The sequence below is a fragment of the Ambystoma mexicanum genome, chromosome 6q (genome assembly GCF_040938575.1).
Source record: "Ambystoma mexicanum isolate Mex_15411 chromosome 6q, UKY_AmexF1_1, whole genome shotgun sequence".
NCBI lineage: Eukaryota > Metazoa > Chordata > Amphibia > Caudata > Ambystomatidae > Ambystoma > Ambystoma mexicanum.
Genome location: NC_090937.1, coordinates 353,554,122 through 353,573,438, shown reverse-complemented (window position 1 = coordinate 353,573,438; position 19,317 = coordinate 353,554,122). Strand labels below are relative to the sequence as shown.

Here is a 19,317-nt window from a genome sequence, read left to right as displayed (position 1 = left end):
AATCACTAATTGAATGTATTAGAAATGATACAAATATCCCGAGTATAGGATGTGGTAAATTCAAATCCAAGATAGCTGCCTATGTAGATGATATTCTCATTCTCCTGAAAAAAACCCTAAAGATCACCTCCTAAATTTACTTGCGGTATTAGACTCCTTTTCCTTGGTTTCCGGGTATAAACTTAATAAAGAAAAATCTGAGATTCCACCCTTAAACGCTTTTTGCTTCAAACATGAAATTGACGCTTATGGTTATAAATGGTGTCATAGCTCATTAAAATATTTGGGACTTATTTTTTTCCCCCCTCAGTATGCGGCTCTGTGAAACTAAACACAGACGCCCTCCTACATAGAAATAGTCAATCAACATCCCTTGGGTCTCCTTTGTACTTGTCCTGGTGGGGGCAGCTAGGAACAATCAAAATGATGCTTTCGTCTATTATTTTTTACTATTTGCAAATGCTACAGGTCCCCCTTCCTTCTACCTTTTTAAATCGGTCAATTCAATCTTGTTAGGTTTTATTTGGGGAAAGGGAAAAGTAAAAGAATTGCTATAAGTAAACTTCAAGCTCCTTACGAAGAAGTCAGAGTTAGATTCCCAGATTTTAGGCATTATCATGAGGCATTCATTCTCAAACAAACTCGCTCTTGGTATGCCTCAGGTGCTAATCTGGATTTCTCTGTCTGGTACTCTTTGGAGAAATACATAATTTCCCCTATTCATATTTTTATTTTGTTTAAATATTTAGTTCCACATGCTCTAAACTCAGCAGTCCTATCAAAGCCTATAGATGTGCTCGAAGAACGTTTCTGTTCCCCAAGGTCAATGCCCCCTCCAGGGCTTTTTCATAAAAAGGATACCACTTTTAAAGGTTGGCCGCTACATCGGAAGCACTGGCAAAATAAGGTAATTAGGTTTATTTACCAAATTTATCAGGGAACCAGATGGAAATCCTTTCATGATCTCAGAAATTATTTCAATATTCCTCCATCGGAATATATTTTCTATAATAAAATGGTTAATGGTTGCCTTGATGCATTTGATCACTTTACTAACAACGTATTAATCCCCGATCCTGTTAGAATATTGACTCTGGCCGCAGCTTCCGATGTTAAAGCCACACATTTTCATAGGATGCTGGGAAGTGTTATACCATGTGATCTCAGATGGCCTGTTGAATCCCATTGGGGGAATGACTGTGGCGCTAAGTTTGATAATATTATCTGGCGCAAATTATGGCCTAGAATCAAATGCATATCTCATGCAGCAAACATAACTCGTATTCTTTTTCATGCACGGAGCCTTCATAACCCCAATCAAACTTCTCAAGACTCCATATGGCTCCAATGGTGGCTGTTGGTCATGTGGAAATGATTGTGGGTCCTATGTTCATATGTTCTATGAATGTCCTTATGTGCACTAATTTTGCCAGAAAGTTTGGGCCTTATTAGAAAAGATATTTAATATGCATCTCCCTTTATCTCTCACAGATATTCTGTTGGGAAGTATTGCTTGTGGTATGGTTATTAATGACCCCCCCTCTTTTATTTGACCTCTTCAAAACCATTGCTATTAAACTAACTACAGACAATTGGAAATCATCGCAAAGCTTAACTGTTAGGGGTTGGTGGAAAAATATTTGTCATATTCAGAGACTGGAACATTATATGGTCCCCCGTCTCAACCTAATTTCTGAATATGATGCTAAATGGATGTACTTTACTAATTAACCTTTCACAATATGACGGCTCATGCCTCATAAATGTTTATCAGATTATTATGTACCATATATGATCTCCTTTTCCCTTGACAAGCCTGCCCCGGCCCTTCTGTGTTAAATTCATTGTACCATTAATTCCTTCCCTTCTTCCTTGTGTGTCGTGTTCGGTCGTGTTGGCTTTGTCTAGCCCCATGTTTGTCTGTCCATCCCATAGTTTAATAGATTTAGATCATACAAGATTGCAGGCTTAACCCTGTATTAATGCATTGGTTAGTTGATCTCCTTCTCAATGAATAATGGAGATCTAACCTATTCATGTTTTTTTCACTGTTCATGTTAATTGAATAAGGTGCATTATGAATGTTTATTTCATATGGCATTCGAAGTATATCTTGCCAAACTATGATCTAATGTTATGCATTATTTGTTTTTTTATATCTTAAAACGTAATTGAAATCTACAAAACTAAAAAATAAAGTCAACCAGATTTTGCAGGATTGTGAGATGGATGCCTGGATGGACAGGTGGAGTGTGGAGTTAATTGACCTTGTGGAACAGGAGTAGAAAATGACGGTTTGGCAACACCCTCCATCCACCACCCTTCTCTACTGAAAAATGCCTGGAAAGTGCAAGCACACGGCCTAAAGCACACACAGACATGCATTGCAAGGACAGCAGCTGGTAAGCTACCTTAGCGCAGACTCAGTCCAACAATGGGGGTCATTACGAGTTTGGAGGCAGCCAAGGTGCGACTAGCACCATGGCTGCCTCCAAACCCGTGTACGGGTCCGTGGTGTCGGAATGGGGACTTACCGGGACATTCCGACCTTTGCGGACCCGGTAAGTCCCCATTCCGAAAACCATTCCCCATTCCCATTCCAGCCCCCATAGGGCTCAATGGGAATGGGGAGGGAGCTAAGAACGGGCCAGCAAATAGCGGGCCCGTTATCTCCCTGGTCCCTTAACGGGTCGCGCTAAGGGCGGCTGGTAAAACCAGCCGGCCCTAGTGGGACCCGCAAAGGGACCTCGGAATGCGGCGGTAGGGGGTTAACGGTGCCGTTAACCCTTTTCCGCCGCACTCGGAATGAGGCCCATAACGACAGAACTAGTTTCACTTACATAGAAAGAATAGGTGTAGCATCATGGGTTGCTGACTGGCTTCCTTAGACACGGATAATGTACCACATGGGCAGGTTTAGAGTAGTTCACCATCATGCTCAAAAAGCATCCAACAACTTCACATGCTTTGCCAAGCTGCACGTGCCATGTGAAACGCACCGACCTACTGTATGTTTTTAATTATCTTGCTATAACACGCATTCTAATATGCAACGTCTCAGTCAGGCAGGTTCTCAAATAAGCCATCAGAATTAGAAACAGTGAACATATCGCGAGAGCAAATATGCAATAAATAACAGGCATGCTGTTACCACAAGGCGATGCATTGTGTGCGGCGGCTGAGTCCCTCTTCCTCTCCTGTCCTTGCACAGCAGGCGACTGGAAAAGCAGCTGCTGCAGAGAATTTTACGTTCTCTCTTACTGGAGGTATTCACCTTCTACCACCAGTAACTTTGTGGATTTCTGGCTGCCCGCCCGCTCGGATGTTAGCTATGCCCAGAGCATTTTAGCAACCATCACAATGGTGCTTGCACTTATCACGCCTCACTTTAAGTCAAGTCACAAATAGTGTCGTAACTCCTTTGAAGGGCTACAGCAACTCCATTCTGGGGCGGCGGAAGCGTTGTGACATGTAGCACTGGCATTTCCCTGTCTGCGTACAGAGTGCTACTATTTTGGGAATCTTAAATATCTAGTTGCATCAAACAAATGAAAATGCATGTGTTGCGTGTTTCCATGACGTTTTCACATCATCTCTGGGTGTAAATGAGTGCATGGGAATGGATACTGTGTACCTGACGATATCTCCTGGCCACGCTGTGGGCCTATTTCACAGAAGCGTTTCATAATGGCAAAGTCCCATTGGAAAACAGTCTGTGAAGCAGGCCCCATATATTTGACCATGAACGCTTACTTCTATCTAACGGGCAGCTACTGACTCCAGCACCACATTTTTAAAGGGGCCCTTCCTCATTTGCACGACTGCGCTGTAGCTGGGCTAGTGCTAGACACAAAATCCACCAGGCTTAAAATCGGGCCTTTACTGTACCCTTCCTTACCACACTAAGCAGATACAGCAGCAGCAGCAGGGAAGGTTTCACTCACTCAAAATGCAGCATATGCATTAGCAGTAAAACATTACTCGCTTAAAGGAGAGGCTTCTCACAACGAAAAGGCACAGCACAGGTAGCGGCAGTGCATGTTTCCCTCATGCACAGAAAATGCACTGCAAGCCAGGCACAGTGTCAGCGTCCTTCCCCTGCCAAAGTGGTGCATCCCAGACTTCTCTCGCATGAACAGAATAGGCAGAGAACAGTCTGCAGCAATGCAAAATCACCCCACAGGCTAAATAGCCACAGAGGTGGAGTACAGGCAGCAACCATGTACTCCTCCCTTACACGCACTGCAGAATACGATGTAGGTACAGTAGCAGTGCAACCCTACAAAGGAAACCCAGGAATATGCGGTATGGGCAGCAGCAGATGAAGCCCCCCCCCTCCAATTTGAAAAACATATCCTGGGCAACAGAGCAAGATGACCTCCGAAGTAGAACAGGCGCAGCACAGAGAACAGCATTGCAGAACACATTCTTGTCCTAACTTGTTCAAGCTGCAATGAAGCACTCATCCGAGAATTCCAGTTTCCGGATTTCTCCCATCTTTGTTGCAAAATCTTAAGAGAGAGCTGTATATGATCCCTCTGGAGTAATGGGGGAAAGGGCTTGTAGCGAGATCATCAAACATCTCATTTTTTTGAGGTAGGCATGCTGAAGTGCTGCCTCCCAGGCCTCTCCCAGCCCCTTAGACCCACCCTTTACCTGGAAGAGCTTCTCAATAAAGAATCTTGGGCCTGTTAGATTATTATTCGGAAATGAACATAGTAACGTGTAAAGCACATCCAGTGTCAAGAATCACTGTGGAAAATGCATCACTGTTATTACACAGTCTTTGCAAAATCGGTTTGCATTGCACACATCACTCCTTTTTGTAGTCTACAGTGCCACCACACCCTCTATAGTCTGTTTGCATCTGAGGACTGTATCTTATTTCTCCCTTTAATATCTAAATAGTTCGAGGGACAGTCTATCACAGTGGTCTTCAAACCTTTTTGGCCAGGGCCCCCCTGAGCAAAATTTGGGCAGGTCGGGACCCCCCAGAAATGCCAAATGGACAGTATATATTGCGCGCCGTCACCTGCTCCCATCAAAGTCGCTGGGCTCCCTCATCCCACTCCTACCCAGTCGCTGGTCTCTCCCCACCCCATCACACACCCAGGGCTCTCCCCACTCTGCTCCCATCACTATCCCATGGTTCCCGCCCATTGTGCTCCCACCATAGTCCCTCGGTTCCCCCATCCCGTTCCCAACACAGTCTGAGGGCCAGTGGCGGCTGGTGAATCTTTTTTAAGTGGAGGGGCATTAAGGGGAGGTTCGGGGGGGTTTCCCCCTGTGAATTTTTTTTTAAATAATAGGTTAAAATGTTGCATTGTAGAGCATAATTTTAACAAAAAATGGGTAAATAGCCAAACAGTTTGCAATTGTTGCTGGGAGTCCAGGGGGCAGGCATTGATATTTTATTTCTATCGCGCTCGTACACAAGTGTTTCAGAGCGTGACAAGGCAAGGGAGGGGAACAGAGGAGAATAAAACAGCGATCTTACTAGGCCCAGTGACATTGAGAACGCGCAAGTGTGAGGGGAAAAGTGCATGGAAGGGGGGAGAAGTGGAAAGTGCGAAGCAGAGGAGAAACAGATAAATAACAATAAATAAATAATAAAGGCAACAAACAGTGGTAGTGCAGCCAGCAATTTGCAAGTGCTACGTTTAAGGCAGCAGACAGGGTAGGTCTGATAAGTGCAGGAAGAAAGATGGTTCTCCTCAAGTTTTAGAGTGGCAGGGCGCTGTTCCAGAGGGAGGCCCCAGCCGAAGACGGAGATCTACCCCCAGCTCGTTTCTTTGATAAACGACTGACCCTGAGGGAGTTGGAGGTAGAGGAGTGAAGAGCTCGAGAGGGGAGGTATTTGCGGAGGAATAGCTGAAGGTATTTTGGACCGAGGCCCCAGAAAGCCTTGTGGACAAGGCAGAGGGTTTTGAATGATAGATGTCCGGTAAAAAGATACCATCCCTGTCCCCTGGGCCCCACTGGTCCTAACACAATGAACATGATTATGTGTATATGCAAGGCGCTGCACATTCATACAGCAATCACTCTATCATTCACATGAGCATCCATCACCATACACTCACTCATAACGCATCCATACACATGTTTAAATAAAAACAATGAACATAAACGTACCTTCTGCATTGGCCTGTGTGTGGGTGCTGCTCCAGCTGCTCTGTCCGTATGTGCGAGGAGGCGCAGGAGCTCCCCCTCGGACATACAGACATGCAGTGCCCCAGCCAGCATTTCCAATGAGCTATGCAATGCTGGCAAAGCAAAACGCCCCAGCACTTGCATGGCTCAGTGAGCATGTGCGGCTGGGGAACTAAACTGAACTGTCAAAGGGAAACAGTGTTTCCCTTTGACAGTTCAGCCAGCCCAGGAGCACTCCATTAGCTGGATAAAGCAGCTGAGGGAGTGCTCACTGTTTCACTGGGCTGGCTCCTTAGCTCCTCCATAATGGGTGAGGGGCCACTATGCAGTTAGTAATGTTGACCATTGTTGCTGAATATATCACAATTTACTTACATTTTAACACAAAGCACCCCTTTGGGTACTATTGAAACAGTGGGCTTCATAACTACTCTGGCGGTAGCTGTGCCGGTAAAACCGGCACGGCTGCCACTGGAGTTGCATCCGGGTCTGGCACCCGCGAATGGGCAATTACTAGGTCATGCCGAGTTAGGCGGACATGATAATTGCCCTTTCGAAGGTGCCGGTAGATCCCCATTCCCATTTGAGCCCCATATGGCTCAAATGGGAAGGGGGAGCTCGGATGCACCGGCACCGTTAATAACGGTGCCGGTGCATCCGACGAGCTGAGGTCAGACCTGGCGGGGGCTGTCAAGCACCCACGAGCACAACTCTTACTATGGCGGAACGGTAGCAACGGTGCCGGTAGCTTGCCAGCACCGTTGTTACTGGTCCGCCATAGTAGTAATGAGGCCGTCTGTGACGAAAGGAATGAATATCCATTTACAACTGTGGGCCACTTTTTCATTGTTGCCTGAGACAGTTTCATGCTTCAGCCCGCCCATGTGGGCCACCCCTGCCCATTTCTTCCAATCTAAAAAGAAAAAAAAAAAAAAAAAAAAAAAAAAAAACTTTTTTCATGCTGAGCTCTCAGGGCCCCCCTGGGATGCACCCGCGGACCCCTAGGGGGTCGCGACCCACAGTTTGAATACCACTGGTCATCTTTCCGCAGCACCAATTCAGACTAAGTGAAGCAGTTGGAAGCCAGTTCCAAATGTAAAATTCCCAATTACAGCATTCGTGGCATTTCTTTCAGTTGTGCTGTGCAGTTCTTGCAATTAAATTATCTGGTTTAGAGCTGCTATTCTACCCCTGCTTGTTTTTCCTATTTTGCAGAGCTGCATGCCAGAATGCCATTTTTTATAATGAACATGGAAAAGAACCCAACAAACTCCCTTTCGATGTCCACACCGGAGGTGACAGAACTAGGTTTCAATCCACATCTACCTGTAGAACCATCTTTCTTTTAACAAATATAAAGAGATGGAAGGCTCAGATTTCACAAAAAATAGATCATATGTTTATTATTTTATCATAAATCATAAAACAGACCATTAGGGCACATTTGCAAATCTCAACAACATAAAACATATTCTAAAAAAAGACAATTAATCAGCAATTTAAATTCTTGCGTTCATTCGAAAGGTGCATTGTAGAGTGAGTGATGTTAGTAACACATGGATGACTTTAGAATGGCCCATTCATGTTTGCTTCAATGTACAGCCCCCATCTAAGTTGTGTCGACGTAAGTAGATCTGTTTCCAGCCTTAATATTTAGTTTGCACCACGACTGTCCCTCGTTCTTGAACTGGTTGGTCGTGTGTGTAAGGCTTTCCTCAGGACACATTAAAACCCTCATCTTGGAGGATGCCACGTTTTACAAGTACTATTGTAGAGTTGTCTTTCAAAATCTATAAAAACAGACACATATATATCAGTATGTACAAGCTTGAGCCTATCATTATTCACAGTATCTTTTGTCATAGAGTGGGTGAGGCCATATTTTCAACCTCTCAAACTATTTAGGTGGCCATCATATGATTTATTGCATTTTTCGGTATTTTGCTAGTTTGTACAGTGCTGCTAGTTTCTGCTTTCGCTATCATTTAGGTTTATATCTTACAATTTCATTAGGTCTTATATTTTAACCTTTTTGAATGAGTAACCTAAGTATTTCTACTACTATACATGCAATCTTCTTTTATAGATATCGATTGTTATCTGCATATTATTTATATTGAGAGAGTAGCGTAGAGACTCGAAACATACCTTTCTGGCTTCTTATTGAGTCATATATTCATTCATCAATCGATGAGTGTCACAATGTTTCTTAAAAAGGACCGTATTTTCAAAAAAGTTTTCTTTCAAAGTCTAAATGTAGATGACAAAGCACATAGACGTGTTAAATTGGTGTAGTGAAATCTGCAGAACTGCGTATTTATTGGGCAAGAAGGCAATTAGTTGTATCATGCAGCCTAGCTAGTGCAACCCCTGTTGCTCATCTGTGGATAACTCTCTCAGACAAACACTTTTCAGTGTGGTTCGCGGGGAGCCAGCATACGTGAATGGCACGCTGAAAAAAGAAAGAAAAGAGACGCCCAAAAGCACGGACGAAATTAGTATCATTCCGCACAGGCGCGAGTGAAAGATTCACGACTATTGAATCACTTACTATTTTGTTTCTTTTCCTATCAGCACTCTGGGATGTGTAGTTGCTACAGAATACCGCTGCGCAAGGAGAATTCGGAAGATGTTGTTGTTGTAAAAACGCTCAACGTCACGGGCAGCGCTTGCGCTGTATAAATGATCACATGATGTTAGCGAGACTAGCCCCTCAGCCCAACAATCACAGTGTCTTTTTTAGGCCGCCATCTTGAGAAGTTCAAGGCAGCTATCTAATGCAATATATGGAATTAGCATTAGATATTTTAGAGACAGATGCGTGTGTTAATATAAGCGCTGGAGCTATTCGTGCCTCAGACACAGATATATTCTCAGAAAACTGAGAGGTATGTGGATCTATATCAAATTGGACAGAATCAAAATGTGTCATATATGTTTTTCTCAGTGCTGTAATGGGGCTAGATGATTATTTACGTAAAAAAAGGCCACAGATAGATTCAGACCATGTTTTACTGAGTCCAAATTATATATCCACTTTTGTTCCAGTCTTCGTAATTTTAGATCGCGGTCGCCACCGCGGGGATGATTGTCAATTTTTTGTAACACACACCAAAAGATGTCATCGTGTGAGTGTTTGGCTTTCTTGTAGTGTTCCACAAGCGGTTTATCTGCAGTGCTATTTCTAATACAACATCGATGTTCACCAATTCTGGTCCGTACTGGCCGTTTGGTCTTGCCAATGTAAAAAAGCCCACAAGGGCATTTAATGCAATAAATGACCCACTTGGTGGCACAATTGCTGAATGCATTTAGCTTCCACATTCTTCCTTTCAAGTCAATGGTTTTGAGATTGTTGGTGAACTGGCACATGGTGCATTTTCCACACTTAAAGTGTCCTATCACTGGTGGTAAATGCCAGCGTGTGAGCTGAGTATTTTCACTTATCTTTGGCCGTGGATAGGTATGAACTAATTTATCTCCGATATTAGTTTGCCACTTGAAGGCAAAACGAGGAGGTGGAATGTTGAAGTCTTCAGTGTTAATCGATTTCCAATTAGCTAGTATCGTTTTTCTTAGATTATTGCTAATGGGAGTAAAAGTAGACACACAAGTGATTTTTTGTTTGTTAGATAAACACTCAGCTCTCGAGATATTTGATGCCTTTTTTATGATCTTCTAATGATGTGGGGTGGGTATCCCCTAGCCTTCAGACTTTGTTTTAATACCTGACTCTGATTTTTGAAATCTGCTTCATCAGTGCAGTTACGTTGAATACGGAGGAACTGACCAAAGGGTAAGTTCTCTCTCGATGCTTGTGGGTGGTAACTATTGAATTGTAATAACGTATTCTTTTGAGTAGGTTTTTTGTACTGGCTGGTTCCCACCTTGTTGTCAGGCCTACGATAGACCAAAAGATCCAAAAAGGCAATTCTTTCACTGTTGGATTCACATGTAAATTTTATGGAGACGTCTCTTGCATTGAGCCATGTATTGAAAGCACTCAACTCCTTATTAGTGCCATGCCACATCACAAACATATCATCGATGTAGCGGTACCAGGCTTTTATATTTTCCCGGTATGATTGTCAAGGGCATAAACATTGGTGGTCCATGTGCAGATTGGCCAAGTCGGGGGCAAACGTAGCCCCCATACATGTGCCATGGAGCTGTTGGAAAAAAACACCAATGCGTATGAAGACATTTCTGGTTAGAGCTAAATAGATGCATTCTGCAATAAATGCTGAAGGCGGGTGTTTATCCTCACGTGTTTCTAGGAGATTCAGCATAACCTCTATACATTTGGTTTGTGGTATATTAGTATAGAGAGACGTCACATCAAGTGTGACGAAAATGTCTCGTGATTCTATGGTAAGTTCATTTAGAATTTTTATCATGGCGGTAGAGTCCTGTACGAATGACTGTATCCTATTGACAAAAGGCCTGAGGAAGACATCTGCATAGACCGACAGTGGTTCAAGCAATGAACCAATAGCCGAAACAATTGGGCGACTAGGAGGTGTGTTAGGATCTTTCTGGACTTTTGAGAGGCAATAAAAAGCTGGAATAACAGACTGTCTATTGATGAGAAACATCCTTTTGTCATCATTGATCCATCCCTCATCTGAGGCATGTGTCATCAGGCTTATTATCTCCTCCATGATATCTTTGTTAGGATCAGTGGGTATTTGTTTATAAATCGATGTATCGAGCAGCTGTTTTTCCACTTCCAATTTATATAAATTGGAGTCCCACAGAACAATTCCCCCACCTTTGTCGGCCGGTTTTATGACAAAAAGAGTGTTATTTTCAAGGTTTCTGAGAGCAGTCCGCTCTACTTTAGACAGATTGTCTTTATGGTAATTTTTTTGTTCACAGAGAAGTTTTACATCTCGTAGGATTCTATTCTCAAAGGCCAAAATTTCTGCTGATACCATCAATTGTACTGGTATAAAGGTGGAGGGTGGCTTTTTTCCAGATCGATTGTCATCGATCTTCTGATTGGGTTCTTTATCATGGAAGAAGTACTTAAGTCTAATGATGCGGAAAAAGTTTCTCATTTCAATTTCAGTCTGGAAGGCATTTGCCTTACAGACAGGGACAAAAGATAAGCCCTTACTAAGCAAGGACTGTTCTGCAGAGGACAGTACATTTTATAATCCTCTCCTTATCCAACAGAATGCAGTACTTCCTCTCTGCCTCATCTGCCTCGAAACAGCGCTTCTCCCTCCTTCCCCATTTCCTACATACACCTGCTCTTTTCCACAACAGCACCCTTTTTCTTGTCCTCCCGTTAGCCTTTACTTCACTTCCCCCCCTTAACCTTCACCCGCACACCCTCCCTCTCATCCCCATTTTCTCCCTTCTGTCCCACTCATATAGCTGCTAAGCCCCCAATGTTGTGTGTAATACCTTCTGTCAGAGAAATAATTTCAGCCAATAGCAATTTTCAGTTGGGAGTTTTGTTTTCATTTTTCCATTCCAAAATAGAGGCTTGCACAAACTATAGGACCACATGTGCCAGAATGCAAAGTTCTTGCTGTTGGCTAAAAAGCCTGGCTTGAGACAAATTATATGGGACCACTCGGAAGCTAGCCTCACCCTTTTTCCGTGCACTCTTCCTTTCTGTTGCATTCTTCTGCACGGTCTTCCTCTCCACTGTCACATATTCCTTTTCTTGACAACCTCCCCTCCTTCTATTCTCCACCAATGTGCTCTCTCTCCTCATTCTCTAGGCATACGAAAATCCTTCCTATCTCAATCACGCTTAAACCCTTTGTTCACTTTCTGTTTGTTTCTGCCGTTTTTCTCCACTACACATTTCCTCCTCCTTTACCCCTCATCCCTAGGCTCACAGGAGGGCAGCCTGATCAAAGAATTGAAAAGGCCTGCTTCTCATCATTGTGCTGAGTAGTGCAGGGGCACAATATGCCCTTGCTTGCCCCCCCAAACCAAGCCCCTCTAACTTCCCATTCATTGTTATGCCACTGCAAGAATACCTGCAAGGACATTTGTGAAAACAAACTCCACACAGCGAATGTATTTATCAACCCAGTGCAACTTTGGAGGCAAGTGCAGGACTGACCCTTGCTTCATACACTTGCGCCCCTTGCCGAGTTTGCCACAGGCGAGCACCTGGGTGGCCTAGTGGTAGCACCGGCCCTGAATGGATGCAACACACACACACACACAATAATGTAGCAGTGCCTAGTGCCACTGCTTGGCCTGTGTCTCTCCTTCGCTGGACCTAGGCAAGTACCATGAGGTAAGGCAGGAGTCCTAGTCCTACCTGTACCAGGAGCTTACTTTGTGACAAGTACTCGCTGTCTACGCTTTAATTTGGGGTCTTGCTACCCGGGTGACGAGATATTGAGAGGGAGGGGAGCCCTAAAGTAGGTCACTGGAAGAAAGAGTGGTTCAGAGAGCCTGGCGGAAGTCACTCTTTTGCAGGTGTGCTTCATGTCAAGCATCCATTGAACTCCCTAACTTGATGGTGTTTGTTATCTTTCAGCCTATTTGTTTTAATCAGCATCAGTCCCCTGTTTTCTCCATTACGTCTAGTCACCCGTTAAAGCGCTGCAACCCATGTGGAAGACCTAAACACATGCCAGCCTGTGCACCCAAATGTGGGTGTTCAATGCAAGGGCCATCAGGGAGAATGGTAATTGGATTCTGTCAGCTGATGTTTGAGTGAAGGACTTTTGATTCTTTGTCTCCTATTTGAGTCCTTTTACATATTTCTTCCTCAGGCATGTGCATCCTTTGCATCCGCACCCCAGCAGGATCATGGCAGATTCTATGAACTGCGTACATACGACGTTAAACCAGCAAAGATGAACGAGTGCATGAAACTACTTGCTGACCGTATACATCTGCGAACAGCTCATTCGGACATGGTTGGCTTCTGGACAGTGGAGATGGGTGGTCTGAACAAGGTCTTCCACATCTGGACATATGGTACGTTCCTGAAGTCTTTCATTGGTATGATCCAGCCATGCTGTCTTGGATGTGCTGCATAAAAGCATTGGAGCATGCTTACCTTTAATGCTTATGTACTACTGTCCCAGTCAAGGTGTTGTAAACGTTTGTTAAAGATAGATTGATAGATGTACATACTTTTATTGAACATACCGGAAAAGACCTATGACCCTAAAAACGACCCCATGTGCACATGTATTTAAAGACTATTTTTTGGTGTTGGCAAGTGCACCAGACATGACCCACAGTATCTGCTGAATCAGTTCAAAGGCCAAATGCAAAGAAGTTCTCTACAGTATTCTTGGCAAGCAATGTAGGGTTTGTAACTACAAGTACTCTGATATTCTAGCACTGCCTTCCTCTAAGCCTTTGGGATGGTCACTCTAGCAGCTGGAGGGAACTCAAGTATTTGCACAGGACAAATAAAAGCTTTGGTCACTGGGTGGAGTGAGATAAAACTCTTGTTACAACGGGTACTATTACAATGGTACGTGTCTACGTACACATGTCCCACTCCGGTGTTCACTGTAAAGCCCATCCCATACCCGGTTTTCATCACATTTATTTGTAAGGTCTTCGCTGTCCTCACAGCCCTTTCACTCTTACAGGCCTGGGGTCAATCCTTTCTCTGTTTTGCACGGGGGTGCCTCCAGTTGTGTCCTTTCACACTCTCCAAAGTCATGTCCTTTCTCTCAATTGTGTCGCGCCACTGTATCACAGGCACTTTCTCCTATCCCTGCCACTTGCTAGATAGACTTGCCTTCTCCCATTACAAATCATTGGGGAAGTGGAAAGATGGTCGGCAGTATCACATACTGTGATGAATCTAACAGTATCGTCACTTCTACCATGGGGGAACTCTCTTCCGAAATGGCATGGGAAGGGCAGCCGCTTAGTTTATCCCAACCCTGGGGTGGATGCCTGAGGTTGGATCATGTGGGGAGAGAGGACCCTCATGAGACGGAGAGTGGTGAGTCACAAGAAACGTGGCACCCACCTTTCCATTCTGGATATTAACTCCCCACTAGATTCACAGACTGTTGTAGCTTACTGTGGTATTGAACCCGTTCAGCCATCTTATACTGACATTAGGGTTCTTCCTGGCAAATTACACCAAAGTACTGAGATAGCCTGTTGTGGTATCAAACCCGTCCAGCCATTTTATATTGACATCAGGGTTCCTTCTGACAAGTTATACCAAAGTACTGAGACGAGAAAGAAGACTGGAGTGATGAAGATTACTAGAAACGGGAGGCCTACACTGCGTTCTATTCATTAGCGTGACCTACACAGTAGCGGGACGTTTAAAAAATACCCATCAGCTGTGTGAATGGAGAGGATCACAGGGAGAGGGACACTGCAGAGTGGACCCACTGCATGCAATGCTGGTCAGAAGTTGGAAAGCAAGCAGAGTGCTGTCCGGCGCTGGAAATGTTATCCGGACAAGGCTGGGAAGCCAGAGGTCTGCTGTAGTGAGAGTGACGGCAGGCTGTCAGGAGACGCATCAGATCATGCGAGAAGAGGAGATGGGGTGGAATTCTGCACTGAGCCGCCAGCAAGCCACAGCAACTGCGGGACGACGCGATGAACACTGGAGCAGCCAAAACAAACTGATGAGCCCAGAGGGGTAGAGCGGGGCATTTCAGGGTGAATGCCACGCACTGTAGGGAAGGTTCAAGACCCTGTTGAGGCGGGCGGAAAGCCCTTTGACAAGTAATGAAAATACCGAACAAGACGGTCGAGGCTCTATAATCAAACTGATAAGAAAAGCATCTAATAGGCTATTAAGTGTACACGTTTGAGACCTACCTATGTTGAAAAGTCCTGGCAGGAGAGTAAACCAGGCCTAACTGACTGTGTAAATATTGTGAAGTTCTGGTAGGAGGACAATCCAGGCCATAGTGAATGTGAGTCTGGAGACCCGCATTTTAATTGTGTGAAAGCTAGGGTAAGGGAGCCATATACCCCCTGAGTGGAAAAGTTGTGGAAGAACTGTGAATTGCAAAAGATCTGTACACTGTGGAGTAATTCAAGAGGTGAGGGAGAACCCTTAGTGTGTGATGCTAGGGGAAGGGCACCATTCCCCCTTCATTGGAAAGTTGCCTTTTGCGAAGGAAAAGAACTGTGGTAGAGAACTGAAGAGAAGCAGAAAAAAGAACTTCTCCCATTGTGCTGAGAGCTGTGAAACCTTGGGGAGCCTTATTGTAAAAGGAGAGGAACCCTTTATTGTATGAGGTACATGGGAAGGAAGATACACCTCATGCTCTGAACAAGTGTATGAGGAAAAGTGTTGTAGAGAAATAAAAATGCGTTAAACAGCACAAGAGAAAGAGGAAGAACCCTTAAGTGTAAAAGGACTAGGCGAAGGAAGTCCCTTTGAAAGATTTAACAAAGAGAGATGGCACGTGAAGTGGAGACTGGTGATTAAACAAAAACTGGGGAAAATCACGTTGTGGAAAGAACAAGAATTTGGTAGCTATTTTGTTTGCAACCAAGGAAGTGGTTGATGACCTCCATAGGAGAAAGAAAAGCCCTCCCTTGGAGAACGGTGGGCTTTGTAGAGACTACAGGTGGCCAGTTGAAAGACCTTTTCCCTTTGACTTTTTCTTAGGTTTAGCGTGTAAAGGTCAGGATAGATTTTGGACACAGGATGGAGAACTCTTTGTAATTTTGGACATTCTGACACTGACATCCTTTAGTTTTGTTGAGGCTGGGAAACCCCTCATAGTATTAGTGCGATATAGATCTTTCTCCAACCCTGCTTTTGCTTTAATAAAAATGTATAACCACCACTACAGTGTCTCTGTGTCCGAGCCTTACTCCTGACTCATTACAGTATGCAATAACATGATCCTTTCTGATTGGGTGGTGTTCAGTGGAGGGGTAGAGAACAGTAATGTGCATGAGCGAGTCAGTGTGTATAAAGAGAAAGCGGTTTGTTTTAGGAGGTTAGGGTGGGGCAGCTGGAGATAAGGTTGAGGCCTAGTGATTCCTGCTGGAATGGGTAGGGTGTCAGCGTGAATTTGCATGTTTTTTGGCAGAGAGCCGAGAGGCAAGGTTCGGAGCTTGCATGAAGTTTGCAATCAAATTTGATTGGTCCGGGGGGGATGGAGTCTAGGTGAAGATCTTTGAAGAATCAGTCTTTCTTGCTGGGGTGTTCAGGAAGGCACATTTGAGTTTTAGGGGGGACTGAAAGCAGACTGTGATGTGATGTAGTGAAGACAGTGTAATGTCAAGCGGTGGAGAGTTAGTGATGGTTTTGTTGTGCATGATACCCAATCCGACCCCTGTTTTGTTGACCCAGTGATGTTGGCAAAGGAGATAATGTTACTGAGGCGGGAAGTCATGTGGATTTTTTTATTCAGCTATATCCAGGTCCGGCGCTTAAATGAATAGTGGTCTTGCATCACAATTTGTGGAGATCGGAGAAGACAGAAAAAAGTAAGGGGAAAACAGGGAGAATTGGAGGAAAGAATGGCAACGGATTAAGGGAGTGGATGGAAAGGGAGAAGATGGGAAGGCAGACGGCACAGTATTGTTCCATCTTCAGGCACTCTTACCTGGCAATGCATGACAGCACCGGCATCCTGGCAGCCCATCCATGTGGAAAGATCTTACCAGGATCGACCATTCATGGTCCTTTTCAGGCAGCTGATATTTGTACCCTCCTGCTAGGGGTGCTTATTCTCAGATCTCTCTGCAGAGAGACACGGTCCTATGTTTCACTTCCTCACCATCTGTCCTGATGGGGCAGCCTATGTCTTGGGTTTTGGAGATTTTCCACTGGATTTTCCTCAACAAGATAACCATGGTTTACCAAATTCCGGTGTCCCTGGGTTTCGAGGGGGTCTGGATCAGCCTGTCTGCTTCATTCCAGGATTAATGCTGTTCTGGTGTTTCCCAGATTTTCTTACTGTCCTGAGATGGTACGTGATCATACAGTATGGCTTGGGATTGGCACCCTCCCTGAGCGGGCTGGCCAAGTCTGGTGACTGGTTGGTTCCTGTTTGGCATCAGCAGGGATCTGGTTCGCTGCTCTGTTGATTTCCGTGGTGTCACATGGTCTTTGTACAAGCAGGCAGAACTTTTCTCCCCGTTAGCAAGTGAATCTTATGCTCTCTAAACTCTGAATCTGCAGCTACAGTGCAACATTCTGTACTTTTGTGTTGGGTCTTTTTTTTTTACAAATGCTTGTGGATGCAGCAAGCTCCAAGAGTGGTCTCTCATGTTCATGGGGCTTTCCTATTCTGCCTGTTTGTTGTTTTTCATGGACTTTGCGTTTAGGGATTTTATACTGCTATCTTTCATGGGTCTCAGTATATATTGGGTCTTCCATTCACACTTCACTCTGGCTTTTCAGTTCCTAACATCTCCATCCTAATTCCTTTGTCCTCCTTTACTCTTCTTCAACCCATCTCCTCAATACATTCTTCTGTCTCTCCTCTGATGTCTCCTCCAAACACTCCTCATTTCTCCTTCCAACTCCCTCCATAGTACACTCATTACCAGTCTCTATCTCTTGTCTCGTCCAATGGCCTCCTGAACCCTGTGATGAATCCCACAGACACCTCACTAATTCCTTGCTCAAGTCTCTTCCCAGGTGGGCAGGGAATGGCTGTCGCTTTCTGATCCTCACCTTGGGGGTTCTGCGGTAGGATCACCTGGGAGGAGGAAAGGCCCTGGGGAATGTGGGATGAGACACGCAATATTTGTCTTCCTCTAGGGGATGGCTCTGCAATGACAAAATATATAATGGCTGTAATTACCATTGTGCTGTTCCATAAGATACACTTATGATTATGGGTGTAAAAATCATCACCCCCTAGACCTTAGGAGAAATCAAAACCCTTCTAAAATTTGGGAGACCTGGAAACCTGAAGATCTCCCTAACACCCAAAGGTGCAGTGAAAGGAATGTGTAAATAATACTGGCTTAAAAGAGTTGCCTTTCCCTTTTCAATCAAGGCTAATGACTAAACCTTGTAAAGTTCCTTTAAAGAATTCCATAAGGAACAAACTGGGGGTTAAAAGTAAAACAACTGAAATAAGAAAACCACATTTTTCCATTAGGGACTTCAAGTCCCATAATCCCCTAAGTACTGGGACAAAGAAGAGGGCTGAAAAGGTACAATGTTGCAGGAGTAGTCAGTTCATTTAGGCAGATGACCCACACCTGAGGGAGACAGACTTAAAAGTTGTCATTGTTGATGAAGAGCAGAGAGAGCCAGAAGCAGCGTGGCACATGCTGGCAGCCCAGGCAGAAGCTGGAGGAGAGGAAAGACGCCGGGACCACTGATTGACAGATATCAGCTGCTGGTCCTGAGAGGGTCTGTGTCTCCAGAAATCTGAAGTGCAGAGGTTGTGCAGTGCGAAGCGTGCAGGAGGAGAGCTTGCCCCCGTGGTGAACTGATCTGCAGCAGCTGTGCAGCAGGAAGCGTTCAGGAGGCTGTGTCGGTTGGCTAACGTGCACCCGAGGGCCTCAAGGCTGTCTCCGTTGGCTGGCATCCAGAAGAGGGCCTCGGGAGCAAGAGGAGCTCCAATTGCAGTTGGCGTGGGCGAAGGTGGACTAACCAAAGTAGTTTGCCGGATCGTGAGGCGCCACAGCAGCAGAAGTCCTGTGAGCGATGAGGGAATGGAATGGAGGCATACGTCTTACCCGGTGAGTCCACAAGCTATTAGTGACCATGGAGTGCTCAGTCCCCGCTCGCTTGTTGAAAGCAGGCATTCGGTGAGTTAGCAATACTCAAATAGAAGAAAAAGTAGTTCAGAGAAGTATATTGAACACCGAAACAGCAATCGCATGTGAGTGAAAGGGATTCCCGAGTTAATTTTGAATACCGAACTATTGCAAAGCAGCAGAAGCAGCACTCGCGTGTGAGTGAATGTGATTCCCATGTTAAAAAACAGAAAAACCCTATTATAACAAAGCCAAATGACTGTATCCTTAGTATGTGGAAAACCCAGCAACCCGAGGGAGTGGCCTTATGAAGAGTTAATGTCTATAAGCATTGCCCAAGCCAAGAGAGACTGAAACCAAGGCAAATACAAACTAGCCAATGTTGGCAACAGTAGAAGGAGGCTAATGCAAGGCCAATGGGCTCTGAAACCTGATGCCCATACTGTTTACAACATATGGTACAGGCTGGGGTAGATACACACTGCCACAGGAGAATCAGGAAGCAACCCT

At 44.8% G+C, this 19,317-nt stretch overlaps 1 protein-coding gene across 1 annotated transcript in view; it reads left to right on the top strand.

Moving 5' to 3' along the window:
* Positions 1-19,317, top strand: part of LOC138516035 (protein NipSnap homolog 3A-like) — a 178,656-nt gene that overhangs the window by 40,034 nt on the left and 119,305 nt on the right. Inside the window, exon 2 of the mRNA XM_069630842.1 lies at positions 12,903-13,110. Coding sequence (XP_069486943.1) covers positions 12,903-13,110 — 208 coding nt within the window. The remainder of the gene's footprint in view (positions 1-12,902; positions 13,111-19,317) is intronic.